This window comes from Micropterus salmoides, unplaced genomic scaffold, assembly GCF_014851395.1.
Source record: "Micropterus salmoides isolate LMB-PRFRI ecotype aquatic unplaced genomic scaffold, ASM1485139v1 Ms_hic_scaffold_22, whole genome shotgun sequence".
In the NCBI taxonomy this organism is placed as follows: domain Eukaryota; kingdom Metazoa; phylum Chordata; class Actinopteri; order Centrarchiformes; family Centrarchidae; genus Micropterus; species Micropterus salmoides.
Genome location: NW_024041373.1, coordinates 21336197 through 21361578, shown reverse-complemented (window position 1 = coordinate 21361578; position 25382 = coordinate 21336197). Strand labels below are relative to the sequence as shown.

At 42.2% G+C, this 25382-nt stretch overlaps 2 protein-coding genes across 6 annotated transcripts in view; one reads left to right on the top strand and one right to left on the bottom strand.

Annotated features, from left to right (window-relative positions):
* The window catches only part of sdccag8 (SHH signaling and ciliogenesis regulator sdccag8), a 45681-nt gene extending 36480 nt beyond the window's left edge, over positions 1-9201 (top strand). For both annotated transcript variants that reach the window (XM_038737009.1, XM_038737008.1), the window contains exons 17-18: positions 8459-8585; positions 9011-9201. In XM_038737009.1, coding sequence (XP_038592937.1) covers positions 8459-8585; positions 9011-9049 — 166 coding nt within the window. In that variant the 3' untranslated portion in view covers positions 9050-9201. The remainder of the gene's footprint in view (positions 1-8458; positions 8586-9010) is intronic.
* Positions 9202-9310: 109 nt separating this feature from the next.
* The window catches only part of akt3a (v-akt murine thymoma viral oncogene homolog 3a), a 58375-nt gene continuing 42303 nt past the window's right edge, over positions 9311-25382 (bottom strand). For 3 of the 4 annotated variants that reach the window (XM_038737011.1, XM_038737012.1, XM_038737010.1), the window contains 6 exons: positions 24467-24589; positions 23581-23709; positions 18023-18237; positions 16357-16444; positions 15268-15370; positions 9311-14247 (listed from right to left, as the gene is read on the bottom strand). In XM_038737011.1, the coding sequence (XP_038592939.1) occupies positions 14162-14247; positions 15268-15370; positions 16357-16444; positions 18023-18237; positions 23581-23709; positions 24467-24589 (744 nt within the window). In that variant the 3' untranslated portion in view covers positions 9311-14161. The remainder of the gene's footprint in view (positions 14248-15267; positions 15371-16356; positions 16445-18022; positions 18238-23580; positions 23710-24466; positions 24590-25382) is intronic. The other variant, XR_005447199.1, reaches the window with a different exon arrangement.

The window sequence follows — 25382 nt, the reverse complement described above, 5'->3', positions numbered from 1 at the left end:
TTAAAACATTTATAACTTAGCAATACATTGGAAAATGTAGCAGTAATGTAAAGTGGTAATGAAAACATCTTTTAAAGATTTATATTCTAAAAAGGATCAAAGGATTTTTCCCACAAATTATTTCTTACAATAAAATACTTTAACTCACATTAATCAGTAGTAGACATGGAAATGTAAGTAAATAAGTAAAGATTGATTCATGCTGTATAGCAGTTTTCAAAACAAAAGTTACAAAGTGCTTCACAATAAAAGCATTTAGCAACAAACAGGCAACACCAAAGCAACAAAAATTAAATGTTAAAACCGAGCACAAAAATGTCAGGTAAGCAATGCAAAGGAATATAAGTGAGTCTTGAAAGAGCAAATATTTACAGGTACATTATTTAAAATTTAAGGGACATAAACATCCAAAGCTTGGTCTTTACTTTAAGTCAAACTCTGGGAATTTAGTGGAGCCCGGTTAGTCGACAACAGGCACAACAATGCAGAAATATACTTAAGAGGCTTCACTGTGAGGTGCCCAATAGGTAATAACTTGAGTTCTGTATTGCTATATAATATTGCTTTGTTCATCTGTAGTTTTCACACACAGGTTTCAGTTATGGAAAAGTTCCTTCTCACCACTGTGTACAGCACAAAAAACGAGAACAGCGGTGAGTAGAAAAATAATGATTTTAAGGGAAAATAAGTTCTCACACAGGCTGCCTCCCTGATGATGAATTTTGAATACAGATTTCTACATTTGTCTAAGCGCCAGTATATTTGTGCATTAATTTAACCATATATTAGATATGAATGTAGCGTCCTGCTGTCTACTTCACACAGCTCACAGCTACTCCGGTTTAAATGGTAAATTTAAGATTTAATTCATAATCTGCTGTGTGTTGCTGGATTTTTATCATTTAAGCAATTAACGTGTATGACGTGTTGAAAGTTTAGGAAGACTTTTTTTTTTTTCTTTCTTAAAGCTAGGGTAGGCAACGTAGGAGAACTAGCAAATAATGGCTTTGTTTTCAAAAGTATCCGACCGAGAAAATCCCACCCACTCCCTTCAGGCCTCGATCCAAAGCCACTCCCCCAAAACACATCTTCATGTGCAGTGAGTGCACGGGCAGAGTGAGCGCACACAGGCAGTTGGGTCAGCCGGGTATATTACACTTCTGCAACAGCCACAGATACAGGATTTTTTTTTTTTTTTTTAGAGTCAGAGCATTCGATTTATTTATTGCTGTCGGCATGTAAAGAGAATTTCAACAAACGCAACATAAAATGCTTGTGAAATAAATTGCCTATCCCAGCTTCAGTTTAGAAAAATCATCTTGTGCATTCGAAATGATCATTTGTGAAATGTGTAATGTATTGCGCTGCCGTGGTGTCTTAAAAAGCAGCACAAGACACTGTATATTTATACACACACACACCCTGTGTATTCTGATGTCGTGTGATGTATCTGTTGGTGTGACTCCTTTTGTTTTCACACTTCAGCAGCGAAGGGAGAGTTACAGGATTGTCCTGAGTGGGCAGATTACTGGAGTGACCTTTTTAAACATAATGCCAACATGTTAAATTACCCGTACATGTACAGAGCAGAGTACATGTTTGAAGGGGGTCAGTTATGACAGTAAAACAGCACAAGAAAAGAAAATCAAACAACTGAGGGAACACGTGTTGATGTGACCCCTGATCAAAACACACAGTGTCACCAATCGTGTTCCCATGTCAAATGTGCATGTTAGCAAGAGCAACAACTGGCATGGCAGGTTGGTGGAGGGGAGAGGGGTATGGCCTTCAGGCACAACACACACACACACACACATTCTTGTGTGCAGTTGTGTGCTAGCCAAGATTTAGCTAAAGCGCTGGGGTGTGAGGGTGGTGATGGTGTGCCTGGGATTGGGCAAAATATGGTTTTGTGTATGTGTGTGTGTGTGGCAGCTGCAGCCTTCATGCCCCTGGCAGTGTTGTTGTAACCAGGCAAGCCAAGGCCGTCTGCCTGCATTTTTCTCCCCCTAGGCCCCCTGCCTGCTACACACACAAGTTCAGTGCATATTAGAGTGTGTTGAGATTACCTTTTAGGGTTAAAGTTGATTTTTACACTTTGTGTATGTGTGTGTTGTCCTGTGGGTCTCTTGTTGCAGATCTCGATACAGGAGAACAGTTGAAATTTGCTCCTTAATCTTACGTTGGCTTTAATCTTGGCCCACATTCATCGTCACACTCAGATCTTCTCTTTATTTTCCCACAAAAATCTCCATGTTCTAATGTCCCTCAGCGTCATCCATGTGTGGAGTGGTTATTTTTGTAAATACACACAGAATGTCATTTTGATAATGTATGCACTGTCCAATAAATATTTACTTTTAAGGTGACACGCTCCACTAGCTGATTTGTTAAGTTAGAAAAATGCACACATTCATGTGGGGCTGTTGAATGACAGACCTGAACGCTGCTTCCAGATCTTCGTTTTCTATTACCGTCTCTCTAACATGACGTTAGCACTTTCCCTTTGGACCGTGCCTTTAGGACATATGCTCCCACCTGTAAATAAATATGCAAACACAGACAAACACACACAACAGAGTTTAGACACTAGCTGTGGGCTACGACTGATGTATACCACAGAGAGGGATCTGTGTCTGCGCGTGTGTGTGTTGTAATTAATCTCCTTAGTAGCAGCAGTCAATAGAGAGTGCGGCAGTTTGAGGTGCAGATTGCGAGCAGAGTTTGATTATCGGGCTGTCAGGGGAAATTATTGCAAACTGCCTCCCAGCAAAACTTGCTTTTATTATGTCTGCTGGAGAGCAAAATACATGCTTACTACCACGACTGCTCTGGAAGCTGTTTCAGGTACTTCTGGGAGGATAATTGAGGAATTTTTTCAGTGTAGTTGTCGTGTGTGTCAGTAAACTCTGGGATCCAGCAGGTGGTGTCCTTTCACCAGGTCAGCGGGGAGACTCTCCTTCTCTAACCTCCCCTCACAGCCCCCACCACCCTACAACCCTCCCATCAGCCATCAGCCAGGCCAGCAGCAGGCGGCAGGGAAATGACGGCTGGAGTCTTCAGCCTCTTTGTCTCTCCGTTCCTCCTCCACTACGTCCCGCACCTCACCCGACACCACAAACTGTCAGCCCTCATTTTTCACTGACTGCAGATCCTCTTCACCTACACATCCATTTATCTGTCTCGCCATCAGTCCATCCATGAATCCATCCAAGCTTCCTTCCTTACCGGTTCCAGGCAGCGGGCAGAGGCGAGCCAGCCTGCAGTGTGTGTGTGTGTGTGTGTGTGTGTGTGTGTGTGTGGGTTAGTGTAGGGCAGTGCCCGAGCATTAAGCCGTATTAAGCCCTAATTAATGAGTGTGCCAGTCGATAGAGGCCAGTTATTGGATTTGCTGCTTTAGCTGCTGGAAGGACCACTGCCTTAATCACACACACACGCACACACACACACACACACACACACATACACACACACACACACACCCCCTCTGTGAGGCAAGGTGAGACAAGGGGTGGATTAGCGAGAGTGTGTATGTGTGTTGTGTAAGAAGGCCAGAGGTTGGCGGCTCTCTGGCCAGACAAACTGAGTGTGTGTGGTTGTTTCTGTTTGTGCCAGAGTTAAAGCTTTACTTACTGCATTACATAAACCTTCAGCTTACAACCTGCAGCCGCTTTAAACATCTCAGGCCACGACCCGACCGACTGATTTACTGGCTTTTCGTTCAGCTCGCTCACTGTCAGACTTGTATGTGTGAAAACCTGCTGGCGTTTTGCAGCAGTGTTTGGACTTAAACTACAGAAATTTGTCTCACTTTCAGATCATTTCGTACAGTTGGTGCCATTTCTCCTAAATAACTGTGTTTTGCTGCATAGTGCCTCAGTTTCTCAAGACTAGTTTGCTCTCAGATGCTGCACACAAATCAAAATTACATTTTTTTTGAAGGTATCGATTTTACACATCAAACTTGCTTGTCATGTGGAATAGTCCGCCTGTGAAAACAGTTTTTTTCTGTGGCTCTGGAGCAGCTTTGTCAAGTCTGAGAAAATAACTCTGATAAAGTCATCTAGGTTGAACTTGAGGAAACTTGAGGATGTTGAGTTTTTAAGATATGGATATTTACCAGGCAGGGAAAGTCTATTAAAGACACTATTAGGTTGAATTATGGGAAATATAGTATACAGTAGTTTGTTTAATCTTGACAGATATTAGGGACTAAAAATCCAGATACTTTGGTGCTGCAGCAATTTTGATCATTCAGTCTCTCGCATTTTTAGGGAAGTGCCACATTAAATCACTGGAGTGCCCCTTTAAATTAAGTCCATTTCTTAAATTACATACCTAATTTTACTTGAAAGCTACTTTTTTGGGTGAAGTGATCCTTTAAAGTCATTATAAGATCAGATCATGAATGCACAGTATGATTCTGTTTTATAACCTTATCAGGATGACATCTGCCGGCAAGTTGTGGTTCACTTCAACTTCAAATACTCTTTTTTGAGTATTGTTTTGAAGCGTTTGGTGCATCTACACGTACCAAGATCAGAGGTTAAGATTGGATAGGGATTGGCATTTTGTCAGCATGACTCAGATTAGTTTGGTGGTGTGGAGCTAAAGGCCTTCAGCCGACACATTCTCAACACTTCCCTCATCAAACATTTACAGCTTCAGAACAACAGGCTCTGTTTCTGACATTTAGGTTCTCGGCTGTGTGTAGCAGATTTCTCCTGCACATTGTGCGTGGCACATCGTCTGAGTCTGTATCTCGTGTCTTCGCTCACCACAGCGGGGCTCTCGCTGTGTGTGTGTGTGTTACTGTCTGACGTGGCGGTGACCTGCTGTGTGTGAGCGTAGGAAGAAGAGTGGGAGGAGGCAGAGAGGGGGTGGCTGGTCAGGACAGCTTGGCAGCCGGCTGCAGAAACACCAGGCGGGGAGGGGAGTCATCGCCCTCGGCCTCCAGGACTGGACAGAGCCTCCAGGTCTGAGATAAACAGCCCAGTCGGGCTGGAGGAGACAAGAAAGGAGAGAGGGCGGCTGAAGGAGGGCAGACTGTAGCTGGGTGTAAGCAGGCAGGACTGATGGTGATGTAAAAGGATGCTGAGAAAGTTGCTGATTATTGAAGGAGGGGAGTTCCTGACAAGGGGGGAACAGACAAGAGAAAGATTAAACCCCACGGTGGAAACCGAGACAGAGTGCGGGGCAGAGTGAGGACAGTGGGGGGGGGGGGGAGCAGATTGTGGAGGAGAGTTGGGATGTTCGCCTCCCCCCGTCTGTCACACACAGGCAGCCCTGCTACTGCCAACATGACCAGCAGGGCAGGGGCATCTGTCTCTCCCCCCCTCCAGCTACCACTCTCTTTCTCTCGCTGCCCCGAGCCACAACTCTCTTCATCCTCCTCCTCCTCATCATCCCTTCCTGTTCTTTATCACATGCATCATTCCTGCCTTACTGTCGCCTTCTGAACTTGTTGAAACCGCAAAGTGAAAGATGATTTACTCTCAAGAATATTTTATGTCAACACATAGTGCAGTGGTTTTCAAAGCGTTTTGGTTTGTGAAATTTTGAACTTGCAGTTCCTCATCACAAGCAGCATAAGAGCTCTGCACAGCTTAACCAGAGACTGATGTGTCCTTCTCAGACTGTTTCATTTTAATTGCCTCTTAAGGTCTAAGGAGGTAAAACTCTGCTGTATTTGAAAAAGATTTTAGAAAAGACTTGTTCCTAACTTTAGTAATCCTCTCACTGCTCCTCAGACTTCTGTTGTGGCCCAATGAGGGTCCCAATCCCCAGTTTGGGAACCACTGGTGTCAGTCACTGTGCTGTAATGTGATAGCACTCCATTAAAAGTAAAAGTCCTGCATTTAATATTTAACTTATTATCAGTAAAATGCACTTACATGTAAAGTATCATTAGTAAAAGTACCTCCTGTGACTGATTTACTGTATAATCCTATAATATAAATATGGATGGCTGGTTGAGTATGCAAATGTCCTTTGTCTCATTATCATGTGTGGGTATGTGCCTGTGTGAATGAGTTCACCACTGCACTAGAGGAGGGGATGACTGACTGAATAGATGAAATAATGGGCTGCTGGTGGGAAATCTTTTACCAGGCATTCCACCTCCACCCCCTCCAAACACAGTCAACACACACACTATTCATACTGCCTCACCCCCAAACCCCAGCTGGAAAACACCACCTCCCTACACACATGCGCGAATACTCCCGGTGTGCACTGAAAGAGTTCACTGTCTGCAGGAGTGGCCGTGTCAGAGGGGACACACTAATTGGGACGTCCCAGTAATGATCAACACTTTGCTTCATAGCCGCACACACACACACTTTCTCACTAGGCTGTGACAGTGTGACAATATGGTGATGAAATGTAAAATTGAGCAATGTGATCAATTGACCCAATGTTCAGACACATAATGTAGAATGTAGTGATATTAAAACAGCCAACATGTTTTCTGCTTAGAAATGATGAATGATATCTTCCTCGAGCCTCGTACTTTTGCTATTTTGTGCTTCTACTCGACTACATTTCAGAGGAAAATATTGTACTTTTTACCCTAGTTACTTTTAAAATTAGGATTTTACAATAAACAATTAAAACAATTAATTTGATAACCACTAGCCTAAACTACCTTACCATATAAATCATTTAAACTTTACTACAACTACAACAGTTAAAGGTGGGGTATGTGATTTTGGAGAAAACCAATCCCGGGAAAAATACCATGATAAAGAGCGAACAACAACACAGCAAGTAATGTAACTAACGTTAGCAAAGTTGTGGGTTAGCAAACTGTTGCTACAGTTGCTGCTGCCAAGCTAGCACGAGACAGTCTCAGTGCCAGCACACCAGCTCCAGACAGCGACACTCACAACTCTCTCGCTACTAAAGCTAACATCACAACAACAGCATTTCTGGGCAAACTAGAAAGTAAGCTGAATGTCTGTGGGCAAGTTATTTAATGTTACCTGACACAAATCATGGCTGGAACAGCTGGACTGGTGTTGTGTGGCTCGGTCCGCTCCACTTTGTTTCCCATTTACAGAGCCAGGGCTGTGTACAAACACAGTACACACACATAACGGACAGCTAGCATTGATGTATTAATATTAACAATCTGATAAATAATCGTAGATAACATTATTAGTCACAGGGGCCAAGTACTTGTACTTTTGGTACTTTAAATACATTTTGCTGATAATACTTTTACTTAAGTAAACTTTTTAATACTTTTACTTGTAATTAAGTATTTTTACATTGTTGCTGTAATTAAAGCTAGAGTACAGGACTTTAACATATAAATGATTAAGCCAGGTACATCTTTTCATACTCAGTTTTTAAATCTGGTGTCTCAGCAAAATAACATTTATGTATATATATTATTTTGTTATTATAATATTGTTAACTAGAAATGCAATCCTCCTAACTGGATGGATTTGAAAGAGAAGAAATCTATAGTTATGGTTTCAAAGCTCAGAAAATCATACAAGGATTTCCATACTGACATACTGACAACTATAACGTGGCACCTGGAAAGAAAAGACACCATCAGATCGTGTCACAAGCATAAAACAGGTGTTCTGTTGTTTCTACATTTACGTCGTAATGTTACCGGGTCATTTCACTAAGTTTGGAACCTTCCTAAGCTATTCGACCACAGCCTATTTGTCATAGCTGACAGTGTTGTGTAATTACTCTCATTGTCAGAAGGGGGAGACAGAAGTTCTGCACTGCAGGTTTAAGTAATGGATCTGTTGACACTGTTGTCCTGCGATGCAATGAAATGGAGGAGGTACTAAAGTCTGACAAAACATAAAGTGGTGCCATAGTTCAAGTTACAAACAAAATATTCTACATCCTATAGAAAAAAAGTCACCTTACTCACTATTTTAGTTTAGTATTGAGTTTTAAATGTTTTGGTAAGTTTTGATCAGTTTGAAGTCCCTCAGAGCAAACACTGCATAATTTCCTGTTAGTGTTTACTGTATTATAGTATTAGTATGAAACTGCTCAGCTGTTCGGTCGTTGTGAGCTGTTCAGTATTTTGCCAAAATCCTGTACCATCTCAGGCTGGTGACACATTTCTGCACAAATGCTTTTCAGTAGAGATATAGACAAAACAATGAATCCATGTATTGAGAAAGCCATCCGCAGATTCATCACTAATGAAAATAAATGTTAGTTGGAGCCCTAATGTGATCCATTCATCAGGATCAGTATTGTCTGATATTGATTCAGTGTATCAGATTTCTGCATCACCTCCTAGTCTGCACTCTAATTATAGTCAAGTAAACAGTGTTGATTACTTGATCAACACAAAGTCCAGTGATATTAAAAGCTCTTTGTGGATCCTGCTCTCTTCCAATATTTACAACATTTGGTTTTATATCAACCAGGAAGGATACGTTGCTCTAACACTCGTGTGTGTGTGTGTGTTTTGCAGACTGCAGCAGTTGGACCGTCACTGTCAAAGCAGCGCCCAGCAGGTGTGTGAGCTGCTGGCCAAACAGAACCAGCTGATGCAGGAGAGAAACACACTCACTGAGGAGATGCACAACCTACACATGGAGGTACACACACACACACACACACACACACACACACACACACACACACACACACACACACACACACACACACACACACACACACACACACACACACACACACACACACACACACACACACCTCACCTCTCCTATCGTACACACGGTGTGACTCATTTTTCTGTTACTAAATGAATTAGTGATGGTGTCTTTTCTTTCCAGGTGCCACGTTATAGTTGTCAGTTTGCTAAAATAAATTAAGTAAAAAGACGTTTGTCTCTTCATGACTAATGATTCTGTCTGGTTCTGGATTTGCTGAAAAACACGCCGTCTATATTCTGCTGCAGTTTATTCAGAAATATTATCAGAAAGGCTTTACTGGATTGTGTGTGTGTGTGTGTGTGTGTGTGTGTGTGTGTGTGTGTGTGTGTGTGTGTGTGTCCTTCTAGACCCCAAACACGAGACGAGTCAATACTTTGTCCACATGAGTCTGTCCTGCCTGTTTGGATGCACTAATGAGCTTTTGGAGCGCCCTAAATGATCATTTTAATCCCATTTTTCTACATTTTCTTTTATTAAGAAGAAATATAGTGTTGTACATTTTTGATGGGAAAAAATAAAGCCTGAACTCTGAATAATATCTCTAGTTTCATGTTTCATTTTTAATTTTTATTTTAACTGGGCTTAGAGTTCAGAAGATAAATAATAATAAATTTTAGCCACAAAGCAAACAAGTCGACACCATCGCAGCAGATTGACATAGTGCTTTATTGAAGCTGTCTGTAAGAAGGAAAATAATGTGCATCCCTATCATATACATTTCATCATGTGTAAAAATACTAAGGATGTACAGTGTAAAAAACAGCTTCATGTTGATGGTAATTTGTTGTTTTCACATCCTCGCGGCCTCACTGGCCAGCAGCACTGCATCCTAACAGCATGGGGGACAGAAAAGGGCTGTTTGATCGATCTGCCGAGTTTCCCGACACTGTCTCAGAGTCGACATTGTCTCTGCTCTACTGACGTGTCGTAGAGCAGAGCTGACTTCAGTATTACAGTGCTTCAGGGAAACACGGCCCACGCTGCAGCTGGACAGCTGGCAGCTGTCCAGAAAAATGTCTCACACAACTGTAAAGCTACAGTAGGTGGACACGGATGTGAAATTAAGACTCAATTACACTTTGTAGTATTTGTACATGTTTGCCGTTTTTCGTTTGCTGTTTATAAATTAATGCATCTCATGCTTGTTCATGTTAATAATCATGATGATAGTAGACTAGTACCAAAGAGAGAAGAGGGGGGGGGGGATTCTGTCACAGACATGAGGTCAAATACTTTCAGAAATCCTTCCAAACACTGGAGCCATTTACTTGTTATCGGCATTAAACGCCAGGCTGGGTGCGGCTTGTGATTTTTGGCTGACGCTGTTCGCTCATTAACAACAGGCGAGATCAATACAGAGCAGCTGAGGTCTTTGCAAGGATTTTACATATTATTCAAATACTACTGGAGTCAGATCTGGTGTGTGATAGATGTACAGTACAAACAGCAGCAGCTTTAAGAGTGAACACTGTCAGTGCAGTGTTGGATATCTCACATACTGTCGATTCACACCAGTCGAGGGCACCAGTAAAGCTGTGAGGACGTCAACGTCCAGTTAAAGAACCTGTTTGGTGAGAACAACCGAGACAATGTTCAATTACTGACACGTGCTCACGACTGATTTAGTCTTAAAGGTAAACCCACACTGATAAGGAGGATTACTAAGCTCCACCTTCTCCACTTACAGTAGTCGGAGGAAAGCGTGTTTTGTTCTCATGATCTCTGACCTCAGGATCAGCCTCTGGCATTGTTGCTGCCAGTAAATGAACTTGAATCAGTGGGATATTGAACAAGGAGGGAAAACTTTTCAGAACAGAAGAGGAGTACTCTGTCACATCAGTTTAGTTGCAACGAACATTTCAGTTCATGAGGACTGAGCAATTTACTGAAAATGTCCACTGAGCATGAGCCACAGCTCACTCTGCAGTGGCAGCACTGACTCGTCTCTGGCATGTGGGACACAATCGCCCAGGTCTTTCCAACTCTGGACATCAGAGCAACATCAAAGCTATCGGTCGTACGAGAAGGGGAGATGTGCTTTAAAAATCCTCATTTTCTTAAAAACATGTTTTTAAAAAAAGCTATAAATCTTCCTTTAAAGCAGGGCTGAATCAGATTCCTCTGAATCATATCAAAAGTGATGGATGTGAAAGTGCTGTGGCCAAAGCTACAAAGCAGTGTTTTATGAACTCTGGTTTCTAATGATTTTGGCGGTAAGCGTGCACATACAGCTAGAACTCCTCAGTCACTCGCAGACCTGGGTCAAATCAAAGCTGAAATCCTTCCAAATACTTGGGAGCGTTTGCTTGAGCCTGTCGAGGGTGCCAGCTGGGTGGGATTCGGCTGCTTCAGCTGTGCCAGACAGGCTCAATCGATCACAGAGAAGTATTTTTCATAAGACTTCTGAGTGCCACTTTGACTCGGGACTGGTAGTGCGGACAGAGGAGGACTACAGCATGCAGGCCAGCACCATCCTTTTATACTTTCTGCCATAAAGCGCCTTTGCTAGCTAATAGCAATTTAATGGATGTGCAAGAGTAAAGCATATGGACTTAAGAGCAGCGGAAAAACAGGTAATGTGTCATATAAGAGATATCTGTAAAGAAAAAAAGGAGGCATTTATTTTTAGAACGAAGTCTTAAAACTTAAACTGCAGAGTGAAACACAACTATACCCCCCTACTGCTAAACTCCAAAACAACATGACATCAAATAAATTAAATACAAAAGAAATTCAAGTTATCCATCGATGACAATAAAAACATTAAAATAAATATATTCGAATACAATTTTCTGTGCCTAATGAGAGCACATCCCCCGGTGCTCTCTTTTTAAACTATCCTCCAGATATTGGAGGTGACGTCTGCAACATTTCTTTGATGCAGTAGAGATTAGTATATTTCCTCACAACTGGTGATTTTTTTTTTGTGTGTGTGTGTGAATGTCAAAAGTTGTTTGTTTTTTTCCTCATTCTGAGCTAAACCATAAGGCTTACTGGCGTTTGAAGACGAGAGAAACTGTGGGGATTTTAAATTGGTCAGACTGGAAGACATGACGCAAACAAACAAACGTCCAGACCGGAGAAATGACAGCACACGTTAAAGACAGAGGAGAGTGCAGGTGGCGGTTTAGTGGTCAGGCACCCAACTCTGATCATCCAAACTCATCCAAAAAAAATAAAGGTAGCAGGGGGAAATTATCTCCCTCATCTAAAAGTCAAAGCACTGACAGGAAAACAGTGACCGACCTTACAAACTCACATTATGCTTCTTTTTTTACTCTCTCCTAGACTCTATCTCAACACACTTACAGTAAACAGTAGCACTTACAATTCAGTTTTGAATCTTTTCCATCCTCACCGCTTTACATTCAGACTTCTGTGCTGCACTTGTTTCCTTTCTGCTCAACTTCCACTTCTTCTTTCTCCCTCGACTCTCCCTCTCACTCTCTCTCAGCCTTTTACCAACACACACCTGTGGTAAGATTGAATAAGGGGTACATTTGTGTCAATATCCAGTGAGGTGAGATGATCCTTCACACAAAACACCTGTGGAATGATTTGGATAAAGCTGAAGAAGTGAATAACAAAATAAATAATAAATACATTTCTGGGTCCCAAACGTTTCTTTGAGTTCAGGGTAAGTTATCGTCTGTCTTTAATGTGTCCCATCGTGTCTCAGCTGTCACATTTTGGTCACAAAACAACATAAAAACATCATTAAAATAAACAATTATATGGAGCAGGAAGGCTATCTGCTTTCCCTCCTACATTCTTCAGCCATTTTTGTTTCTTGAGGTGCCTTTTTTTCTTCCCCCAGCCCTAAGAAATGTTTTTTTCTCTAAAATAATGTAATAACAATAGAAAAAGTTAAATATAAAACGATGAGTAGAACAATAAATAAAACTATATATATAGCCATTGCTGTGATTGGTGTAAACCCATAACAGTTGATGCGTACCTCCTTTTTAAACCCTTCATAAGAATCTTACAGGAAATCAGTCACCACACTCATCAATATGTCATAAATGATCACATTATAAATATTTCATCTTTCTTGGAGCTTTTCACCTGTACTCTCCTCATCACATTGCCCAACCTGCCATCCAGGACTTCTTATTTCACTCGGTGGTGAATCTGTTCCTGCTGCAGTTTCCCTTTCCTGCACAAACACAGAGAGATACGGTTTCCCAAAGCCGTGACAACAATACGTCACAGTAAAGCTTTCCGTCATCGACACAGAGTACCGTCTCGGTTTTGTTTTCCCTTTTGGGACAGAAGAGATTTAGGGATATGTAGTTGAGAAATAAATAAAAAAGCAAACTTTGGGGTGGGGGTACATTCAAACCAACCGTTTTCCTCTCATTTTCACCTCCGCTGTGATGGATATAACAACCACCTTGCACTGCATTGTGGGTAACGTAGTAAAGCTCATGGTTGGGGAGCTTCATCCTTCTGAACTGCTGTGCTTTGAGGTGCGTTCTTAAACACAAACCGATATACCTCGTACACTCTCTCTCTCACACACACACACACACGCACACACAACCTTGACATCTTATCATCATCTTAATATACAGAGTTGACATGTAATAGACATACATTAGGTGTAATGGCAACACCTGTTCTGAAACTGTAAAAGCATAGATACGTGGTGGCTGATGTGTTGCTGGCGCCTGTATAATGATCTGCAGCATTAAGCTAATAGTGTAGCACCGGGTTTCAGTTGTAGCAGTAGTAGTATAGTAGTGGTAGGAGTAGTAGTACCTGTAGTAGTTGAAATAGCAGCAACAACAAGAATGAATTGCACTGAGCAAAACCTGAGTCAAATCCTGCTTGACAACATGAGGTGTGTAGGATTCTGCTCACTGATGACAACTGCTTCCTCAATGCCAGGCAGCCTCAATCAATCCCAGAATTATTTACGTGAGGATTTGAACTCAGACCAGAGTGTCTCTCCAAGTCTGAGCATCCGTCTGTTTGCAAAAGCCTGAGATACAACCGGTAACGGCAGTTTGGGTTTGAATGACTTAAAATGCTATATCTCCATCTCACAGATAAGAAGCCACAAAAACGTTGCCTTAAAAAAATGCATCAGCTGTCTAACTTGATCAGAGGTGTGTTTTGTTTTGTTTTTTTAGAGTTTGGCAGGACAGACACATGTCAAAGCACAGCAGGCCACCGGTGATGCTCCTGTCATTAAAGGGACATTACATAGTAACTGATCACATCACAGTTCGGATCACCTAGGGTTGCAGTGCAGGATTAGAAAGCAATTTTGCCTGGAAGTTCTCTCTGAAAAGGGTTTCACAAAAAAATATATATAAATAAAAGAGAGAAGCAGACTGAAGAGGTGAAAAAGAGAGGGCGAGGAAGAGGAGAGGACGAGGAGGACAAGGGCAAAATCCTTCAAGTCTGGGTTGGGCCAAAGCAGTGGGTCTTTTTGTCCCACATTGATGACCTCGGAGACCAGCTGTGATGATGTCGCTGTGATGGACAGTTCATTCCCGCCCACTGGCAGAGTAAGAGAACTGAGGGAAGTGCGGTCTTCTCTCGTTGTCCAGACAGTCCATCCCGTCCTCGTCAACTAAAGAAAAATTGTGGATTCAGAGGTAATTAATGACTTGATTACTACTGTTAACATTTACTTTTCAGTTCATATAAATACATAAAATCAAACAGGAAATGTATAAATTGCCAGGTTGATTTTATCATCTCAAACCTTACAAAGCATTGTGTCTGTGGCATGTTATTGTGCTGTGGCTTTAAACAGAACACGATTCAATTAACGAGTGTGTCTTTGATGTGCCAATCTCCTGCTAACTAACTGATGTGCGACCTACAAAACAAGTGGAACCTCACATTAGCGCAGAGAAACACATCGGTCCCACTCATGTATAATTCAGTGCTGCACATTTTGAAACCGGTGTCTTTATTTCAGAAAGCCTGTGAAGAGCTGCATGTGGCCCGAGGACTATTACGGAGACACTTGAATAAACAGACAACACCACTTTTGAGTGTTTGTTCCGTCGGTTAATTCAAGTGGAAATGTCTCGCCTGAGGAAAGAGAGGGAGCACTCATAAATTGTTTTAAAAAAAACAACAATCATTAAAGTAATCCATAGTAAAAAAACGGATTTTGATTACTATCAGGTGCTTTACAAATGCAATCTACTCAATGTGCAGCAAACAATTTTATTAACATTATGATGAAGGCCTATTTCTCTCAAATATTGTTCACAAATCTGACAAAAATCTGTTAGTGAGCACGTCTCCTTTGTCAAGTCAAGATAATCCATCCATCTCACAAGTGAGATGGATGGATTATCAAAGGAGTAACATGCTCACTATATTGTGAACAATATATGAGAGAAATACGCCTTTTGTGTACATAGAGAAAGTCTTAGATCTTTGAGTTCAGCTCATGATAAATGTGGGCAAAAATAAAAGTGTTTTTTATTAATTTTGTTTAGTGTATATAATAAATATAAACTCTATTTGTTCACAGAAGATAAAAACATTAAAATCATAGCAGTTAAAAAAGCCATAACTTATTTTAACTTAAGAAAATGCAGGGAGTTAAGTGTGACAGACAGAAGAGACTTACATTTCTCTGGTGGAGTGATTGTAATGGTCTGGGCTGTGAACTCTTCGTCAAAGTATCTGGTGTCTGTCTCCGACGTCACCTGAGGCTTGAAGGGAGGGACCAGCTGAGGAAGGGATGTGAGGAGGACAACAAAGAGGGAAATATTTAGATTGTAAAGTAACACCGGCTCTTTCTCTCTCTCTCTCTCTCTATCCGCATTTCCTGTTGCTCCTGACCTCAATTTTTATTCAAGTTTCAGCAGCATCACAAAAGTGGCTTTCCATCATCTCAACATTTTAAAATTGTGAGCTTTCTATCTCATTCAGAGACACTTACATTAGCAGACTATGTGATAGCACTGCAGTGTCCTGTAAATGGCTGTAAAAGCCATTGAACAGCTTCAAAACATAGACACCAATATCTTGAGGAGGACCAAAAAATGCAATCATTCTGTATCACTCTGATTTGAGATATATGTGTGTGTGTGTGTGACATGTTTCCCATCTGTCATCCTAACACATTTTCAGGTCAGATGTGTTTGTGTGTTGTCTCTGCATTTACATTTGAACTTTTGTGTTGTTTTACCACAAAGGAAGGAAACAGGTGAGGAGTAGAAGAAAGGGAAGGAGGGAGGAAAGGACAGTAAAGGAGGGAGTCAAGAACAGGAGAGGTGGTAGAGTAATCCAGAGAGGAGAGAAGAGACCAAAGTAAAGGGAAGATGTTCAACACATAGGAACTGACTTACACTCTGTGGTGTTACATGAGCAAACACATGCACAGACGGATTGTTCTCCAGGATACAAGGTCACACCTCTCCATAATGCCCTGTGATTTATATTGCTGTCTGTTCTGATGCACACACCACGGGTGTTCATGTGCGATATGTGCAAGATTACATGTGTTACATGAGTTAACCCCAAACTGCTGTAACAGTACAATCCATCATACAATACACGGAATTTTAACTTAAGAAAATGCAGGGAGTTAAATAACTTAATTTTTATGGTGAGTTATTTTGCGCCATTCTACTTTCTGCTTTATTAGACAGTACAAAACAATAGCACAGTTCACATAGCAAACTTTCGGTTTTACCATCATGTTGCTCCATACCTTTTTATCATAGACATCCTGCCAGTCAACACCAGAGAAGAAACTGTGTCTCATTATTTCTTTAGCATCATCTGGTCCTCCACCGAGCCTAGGGTTAGGGTTAGGAATGTTTTAAAAAATCAAATAAAACAGAGATCAGTAGAAGCAGCATTTGAACCAACAAACTAAAACTGAAATAACCCACAAAGTCACCAGGAGTGACAAAGAGATATTTATTACTTTCTTCAGCAAAATAACTTGAAGAAAAGTGAAAACAAGTCCCGAACACTGACTATTATTGGTATAAAAATAGATGCTGGGTAAATGATCCAATCAGAGTACCACAATAAAGCCTAGTTCACACTACGCAATTTTAAGCCCGATTTGCGGTGAGTGGTCAGCGGTCAGTGAGCTCGGCGACCGTCAGGCTGTGATCAGGGGTAAATCGGGGATCAATCAGTGATTGATCGGCGGTCACCAGTCACAATGTGTGAACTACTGAACGACACATCATTGACACATCGCAGACGGCAGCCAGATATCTAGCATGATAAATATCTGGAAGAGTTGGCCCATTCGACATCCACATTCAGCCAATGTGAGCAGGCAGCTGGCAGAGCAGGCACATACTTTTTCTCTGCAAAATACTTTTTTACTCACCTCCAGCTCTCTCTGTAGCTCAGACAATCCCTGCTACCTGTGTGTGCTAATCCATTCTTTCACACATATTCTTTGTCTTAGCTATCTTTATAATAACAAAAACCAGTTGTTTCATGTCTACTTTCGCATCATTTCCCGTTTCACATTTCACTAGTGTTTTCTTGACAAAACGTGGTTTGGAGACCAGCCGTCGGGTGACACAGATGTTGTCAGCCGGTGTAGTGTGTGACCCTCTGTCTACTATCAATCACGTAGTGTGAACGCCACAATGACTCCCGTCACAAGAAGGCAAGTTGTGTAATCTGAACAGCACAGCATTCGGCCACCGCTGAAAGTCATGTAGTCTGCACAAGCATTAATTAGGTCAGTTGGTGAAAGAAAAAGCTTGAGAAACACACACATTCAGGTAAATAAGGAAGAGTATTATTTTCTTACAAAATAAACATACCAGCAGTAAGCAAGACAGTGTGTGTAAGAATTGTTTTATTCAAACAGTGCTTCCTTCAGTCAGGTTTGCAGATATATTCAGTTTAGCAGAATCACTAAATTGTGTCCAACAACACAGAGAGATGGTTTACAATAAAAAAGAGAAAAATAGAAAAACAATAGGCAAAGGTCATACATGACAAAACAATATAAGACGGTATTATTATTATTAAAACAGGAATAATAATAATGATTGTTGATTCTAAAATAAAAGTTTTACCCGTTAACCACACAATTTAAAATAAAAGCTTGTGAAAAAATAGTTTTTAGTCTGCTTTTAAAAGTTCATGTTCATGTGATTCATGTGAGTATTCCAGAGAGTAGGGCCATAATGACTGATTAGGCATTTATTCAATGTATAGATGACGATCTAAGGGATCTGTCTGTTATGTATTCAGTGAGTATGTCAATAACATAGAAAGGAGCTAAGCCATTCATAGATTTAAAAACAATAAAAAGTATTTTACTTTTTACATTTTCTTACTAAAGTACATCTGTTCACATCCCCTCATCTTTAGTGACACTACACCTCGATACATACCTTTTGTTGGGGTCTTTGATGAGCAGGCCTGAGAGCAGGGACTTGGCGTCGGCCGACAGAGTGCGCGGAAACTTGATGTCCTCCATGAGGATGAGCTCAAACAGCTTCTCGTGGTCCTGGTTGTAGAACGGCAGTCGGCCACACATCATCTCGTATGTCACCACACCCAAACCCCACCAGTCCACCGCCCGACCGTAGTCGTTGTCCTCCAGGACCTGAGGAGAGTGGAGACACTTTTTTTTAATTGGGACCATTTGTTTTATTGGACATCTGCTTTTATTCTGCATTTATTTTATTGGACAACACAGAATGCCCAAGGTATTCGACAAAAAGACAGATGAGCAAGAAAAGACGGCAAGGGAGAGTCAATATGCCATTCTGCTCAAGGGAAAAATTAAAAAACAGTTAAAGTTTGAGATGAACAGAAGTAGCTGCACGGATAACAAGGGCTGAGGTGTAGACGGTAAACCCCCACCCCCCAGTCCACACACACACACTCACACACACACACACACACACACATACAGAGGCAAACATCATGGGATGGCAGGTCTTCAGAGGCCCCTGTTACAGTAAGGGAGTCACTGTGCTGGCGTGGCCCACCAGATGCCCCCTCTGGTCCCTGCCAGCTCTCTCTGGCACACTGATCTTCTCCTGGCAGGGACAGAGAAGAACGTCCCTGGATGGAAAAGGCAGGAACAGCACGCAACATGGGTAAGGGCCAGTCCACCCTCCACGCTGGCTAGCACAGGTACTGTATATACTTGGAGCTGCTGTGTTGTGTGTGTTTTGTGTGGAGAGGGAAAGGGCTCCTGTGAAAGAAGTCACTCCCGTATCAAAGGCTTGTGTCTCGGCTGCCTTCATACTCCTATTCCCTGCCTGCTCTCTACTTGCGCTGTCCACTCTATCCTGTCTTATCCTGTCCTTCTGTCCTCTAATCGTATCTTGCCTTGCTCGTTCCTTCTCTTTCATCCTCTCTTGTGCCTGTTCGCTTACCTGAGGAAGAGGGGGGGGAAAGGAGACAGATGCAGGAAGAGAAGAATTTCAGGTGCTGTTGAGGCCCTCATTAACATAATAAGCTTATTAACATGATGAGTGTACATGTGTGGAAGCATGCTTGTGTTGTGTGTGTGTGTGTGTGTGACTGACAGACAGACAGGCAGCGCTGGAGAGCAGCCAGAACAGCATATGTTGTACATCTCGCCAATAATAATAACATCTCACTCACAGTTAATAAAAGGTCCAGGCAGGGTGGACACACGCTAACAGACATAAATACATGAAAGCAAACATACACACACAAAAATGTGTTTTTGACACAACTACTATAAATTACACGATAACACTACACAGCAAATGTCATAACTAGATTTAAAAATATACTGTACACCGAACTCATATCTGCCATTAGCAGCAGCAAGATGGATGTCATTAATACATAAATAGCTTGGATTCATTAGAAAAGAGATTTTATCCAAACTGCAGACTGACAAAACTGTGATAATACCGTGCGCCGATGTTTCACATATCTCAGTGTGTCAAAAGATGAGAAGAAAGTGGTTTGAGTTTCTAAAATGTCAGTTTTAGTGATAAATATCCATGAGTATGGTATTTCAAAATGAATCTGTATGATACTACTTCAATTAAATTTCATATAATGATAGTGCTTTAACAAAAGGTGAACATCTCTTACTCATTATCCCAAAAAAAATCAGTGATAAGTAGCCAATGTTATCTTCATATTGTACATCAGGAATCCTTATTACTTGGCAGCTTCTCCTAATAAGTGTTGGATGAAGGTTCAGATGATTTCCCAACTGTAAATTATGCTAAATATCATGGTGCACTGAGACCAATTGAGAGAAAACACCAAATAAACTACCTGCGACTTTCCACAGCAGCTCGATGCCACAGAAAGCTGGTCATTAACTGAACTGAGCTCACACACTCAACACTAAACTGCTAATGATGCAGGCGGCTGCTTCAGTGTGCAAGTCAACATGTGCGTGGAAGTGAATAAGAGAGTTATGAGTGCTGTTTTATATATATGTGTGTGTGTGTGTGTGTGTGTGTTTGTATGAGAATTAAGCTGGTCACCGTGTTGGCAGCTGCAAAGAAGAGCTGGGGGAACGAAGCGCGCCGCCAGCTCCAGATATACTATTGATTGGTACGGCTGGAGGGATAACACTGGCTTAGACTGCTGGGAGACTGTCAGGCACACACACACACACACACAAACACAGCAGATGGAATATTTATCTGTCCTCATCATATTCATAAAGTTTTGAGAGTGAGGCAAACTAAGAGATGTTTGGTGTTGTTTCAGTCCCCGCACCTTGAGGAGTTACACATACACACACACTGTGTGGTTTATGAAATTCAGAGCAGTTTACAAGGCTGTTTTCGATGCTGATCTACAGGACTGTGTGTCTTAGAACAAAAAGGTACAGAAATGTATACAAATGCAAGCTGTCCAGTTGGGCATGTATATGTATGTGTATGTCACTGTAAGAGGGTGTGTATGTGTGTGTTTGTGTGTGTCCTGGGACCAAAGAAAGTGGTGGCAGCTCGGTTGCAGGCAGGGAGCAGATTAATCCACACAGAGCCAGAATGCTGCCCCACAGCCTTAGGCATGGAGGGATGGGAGTGTGTGTGTGTGTGTGTGTGTGTGTGTGTGTGTGTGTGTGTGTGTGTGTGTGTGTGTGTGTGTGTGTGTATTTTAGAAAAAGGCAGGACAAATAAATAGGACAAGACAGAAGAAGAAAAATGAGATAAAAGCAGCCGCGAGGGAAAAGGTCTTGTCCTGTCCTGGTCCCTGTTGGGGCAGCCATGTGGCTGCTCGATGCTGCTCACGGGACGGGGGTTTTGGCAGCCTGGACAGGACTAGATGGGACGGGACGGGCACACACAGCCTGTGGCTGTACCAGCCCAGATACCCAGCAGGCTACAGGGAACACAAACACACCTCATATACCCAGCACAGTGAACACACACCCACATATTGTTGGTGTCGAGACCTAATATCTCCAAAGTGTCATCATTTGGAAATCAGTTTATGTTGACCCTGATCAGACATTTTGCATACATGTTCTGCGAATGTCTGACTGTGCTGCTATTTTTATGAAAAATCTAGTTACAGTAAAAATAACAAATCATAATGCCCAACATATACAACATACAAACAAAATAAAAAACAAACACATGCAAACAAATGGAAAAAGGCCAAATCCATCCCCTTCAACAGACACAAAAAACAAATAGCCGCAAGGAAATGTGTCAAACACAAAAAATTTGAGAAAACAGAAAAACACTCCATGTGTTTTCTCTGATCCTGTTCCATCCCTTTACAAGGACCTTACACTGCTTATTGTTCATTAATCTCACATAAATCGTTTTGACTATCCTTGAAACAAACAATAACACTTCAACCCAATGCTTTACAAGTTAAGCTGAAGAATTATTCACTTTACAGCCCTGTATGTATATGTGCATGATTCCTTCAGGCACGCAGTAGACACAAACCCTCTTTATTCACTTCTCATCTGCCCTTTTCACTGATGGCAAACATGGGAACTGTCTGAATTTCACTCCCGTAACCCTGAAATATTTTCTCTCCCTTCTCATCTTCCTCTGTCTTCAACCCCCACCTCCCCCTTTCTCTTTTTAATCCCGGCTACTTTGCATCTCTGTAACTTGGCTCCGAGCAAACTGTGTTATTTTTACACGCGGGCGGGCGAGCAGAGCGTGCAGGCGGGTGAGTGGCGGCGGCGGTGGTGTAGATTTCCAGGTTTTTTCCGAGCACCTTCCTCCAACCTCGCCCATCTGCCGCCATCTGCCTCGCTTTAGCCCGCACTTTCTACTGCACTCACACACACAGCACACACGCGCGTATGCACACAAACGCACGCACGCACACACACACACACACACACACACACACACACACACACACACACATATTAATGCACACAGACGCACATCCTGTGAAAAATAACCAACAGCCTCCAATCAGCTTTTGGCACGCAAAGGAAGGGACTCTAAAAAAAAAAAAGCACAAAATGCTGCGCCAAATTGTCCTCCATACTTTTTCAAGTGGGATATACACTATGCCTCTCCCCGCCTGCCTTCATCTCCACATCTACATCGCTCTGTCTCCACCACCCACAGTCCTGCAACACTCTCTGCAGTTGATCTGCTGGCCTTCGAGTGAAGCAGCGCTGATGGCTGGACAGCGGATGGCTACAAAAAAAAAAACTTTTACAAGAATGTAGTTTGTGTGCGAGAGTGTGTTTATATGTGTAAGCACTGTGCTTTGCCCTTTTCCAATTCAACCAACACCCTCATTCACACAGATAAGCTGCATATTTACTGTTCATCCTGATATTATGGTAAGTGTTCGCTTCTGTAATCTGCAAGTGAAATGTACATACATAAATTTCTCTATAAGAAGAAATGGGTAAGGGCTTGTGAGATAGTATCTGAATCATCACTTCATGAGTTGAGGGTACGGTGTGTGTGTGTGTGTGTGTTTTCGTGTGTGTGTGTGTGTGTGTGTGTGTGTGTTTTCGTGTGTGTGTGTGTGTGTGTGTGTTTTCGTGTGTGTGTGTGTGTGTGTATTCCAGAGATGCTTTTATGTATTACAAAGCCTCAGTAAATCTGCTCAGTTTACAGAACTTAACATATATGAATTTTCCATCATATATCAATTTTTTTAATCAGTTCACAAAGAGTCCACATTGTGTTGTGTCTGGTCATCAAATCTATCACCATTTGACAACATTGGACACTTCATGTAATTCATAATGTAACTAAATACCTGTACTATACATAGTCTCACATGTTTGAACACACTAAATTCAGCAATCATGTTTTCTTATGTCATCTATGATATACTGTAAGTAGAGCAGAATATTACTGAACACATCTATTCAAGTTTTGATGTTGATTTTGAGTTGAGTATCATTTTGTTTTGGGATTGAGGAATAATTATCTTGACCTTGGTAAGCAGACAAATATATGGTTGTACCTGCACATGATGCATAGAACTATCATACTGTACTAAATATATTTTGAGGTAGTCAGTGACAGTAATGTGAACTGATCCTGAGAAATGTGCCTTTTGATTTGAATTGAATTGAATTTTTTTTTATCTTTTCTTCCCGGTTCTTATTACTTCTTCTAGGTTTGTCAAGGCTTCTCAAATGTGTTGCATCTACTAAAGTAGCAGATGCTGTTATACTTCATTCCTTAATGTTCGTTGTTTGTTAAGTTAGAAAACCCAAGATTTTAAGATTATTCTACTGTTGCACTCTTAACTTACTGAATAATAGGACTTTATAGTCTTACAGATGCAGAGGGAGAGCAAGACGGAGACTGAAGAGGTGGAAAGGTGGAAAAACTCAGCATGAAACAAACATCTTAGAGAATAATAAAGAATAGGAAAAGAAAGAAGGTGTAGAGGTTTAAAGCATGAGTGTAAGAGAACCAGAAAAGAATAAACAGTGAAATCAAAAGAAAACTTGAGAAAAAGGAAACAGGTAAGAAAAAAGATAAGTTACCTCAGGTGCGAGGTACTCTGGCGTGCCGCAGAAGGTCTTCATAGTAGCAGCGTCTGTGATTCCCTCCTTGCAGAGGCCAAAATCAGTGATCTTGATATGGCCATCTTTATCTAGCATCAGGTTTTCCAACTAGAAGGGAAACAAAATTCCCACAATGCAATGTTCACCATTGGAATCTAAAAGATTCAGTGGAAGTGGTAGATAAAACTGTAATCCTGACAATGCATTTCTTAGAAGAAGGAACTGGCCTGAATTCATCTCAAGAAATTTTTTTTGTCAAAAGGTTAATAAATATTTGACTGTTACTTTTTTCTGTACGGTGAAGTCAGACAAGTAAGGAAAACCATGTTGTATTACCCCATGTTGTATTATACACACACACACTCAGACACACAAACTCTAAGCAGAGAAGGGAAATAAACTTCAGGCGTCTAGTGAAGCCACTCAACCTTTTAATTTTAATGGCTGAAGTGTTTTTCTCACTCTGTCTGCTTTTTCTCCTTTCTGCTTTCTTGGCTGCTGTGAGCAGGGCTGAGGCCAAGGCTGCCAGGCAGACGCTCAGACAGAGCCATCTACCTCTCTACCTCTGTGGCATCAGCACCCCCTCCCTCCCTCCCCCCCCCCTCCTCCGCCTCCCCCCCATCCTCCACCTCCCCCCATCCTCCGCCTCCTATGCTTCTTTACTGCTTTATGTCTATGTGAACTTGTCCCTGTCCCTCTCTTTAATTACCACACATTCTGAGCCACTCTTCTCCTCCTGGATGAAAAAAAGAAATAAAAACTGTGGAACACAAGAGGTGCGGGGGCTAAAAGTTTCCCCTCAAATATCTGATCACTCTCATCCCTGCCCCGCCTCAACCAGCATCCCCTCTCAGTTTCTGTTTACCTTGAGGTCCCGGTACACAATCTTGGCTGAATGCAAGTAGTCGAGAGCCGAGACGATCTCGGCGCCATAGAAGCGCGTGCGCTCCTCTGAGAACACCCGCTCTCTGGACAAATGGAAAAACAGCTGCGGGAGAAGGAGGGAGGAAGAGAGAGGGTGAGAGGGAGAGGGCGGGGGAGAGAGAGAGGGGGGAGAGACAGCAGGGACGGCACAGCAATAATTACTGATTTATTGGAGGAAATTAGCACAACACAAACTGGCTGCCCGCACCATATTGAGATGATAGATAGCGGAGGGGAGGGTGAGCGGGGTGGTGTGTGTGTGAGGGGTGCGCGTGGAGAGGGGTTGGGTGGGGAGCGGGGGACATCTCGGAGGAGGGTGGGTGGAGGCGCTCGGCAGCTGGCGCCTCATCTAGCATCCCCACCACCACCACCACACATGCACACACTCACTCACATACCTCTTCCACGTTACCCTCTGGGCTAGGTTGGCACGGTGCTGGCATGGAGTTTGGCGACGGGGGCCAAATCAAGGGTTTAATCAATACACCAGTCTAGTTAAAGATAGGCCGACCGCCGTAGCCGCCGCCGCCAACGGCGCGCCCCCACCAACCCACATCCCAACAGCCTCCAGTGCAGCACTCATTAGTGGCCTAACTGGCCTTGCCCCCTGAGCCTCCGTCTTCATTTACTCCATTCTCATATCCGTCCCTCTCAGTTATTGGCAAGAAGCTCTTACTTCTTACGTACAAGACTATACAACTTGTTTTTTCCCCCCCGGGTGGTTTGACCTCCCGTTTCTCCTCCATCTTGCTTTTTTATTGCTTACCTCACATTCTCTTCATCTCTCTCCCTAGCTGTCAGTTGTCAAGTTATCACTGTCACACAGCTGCACATGTGGCACCAAAATGACACCAGCC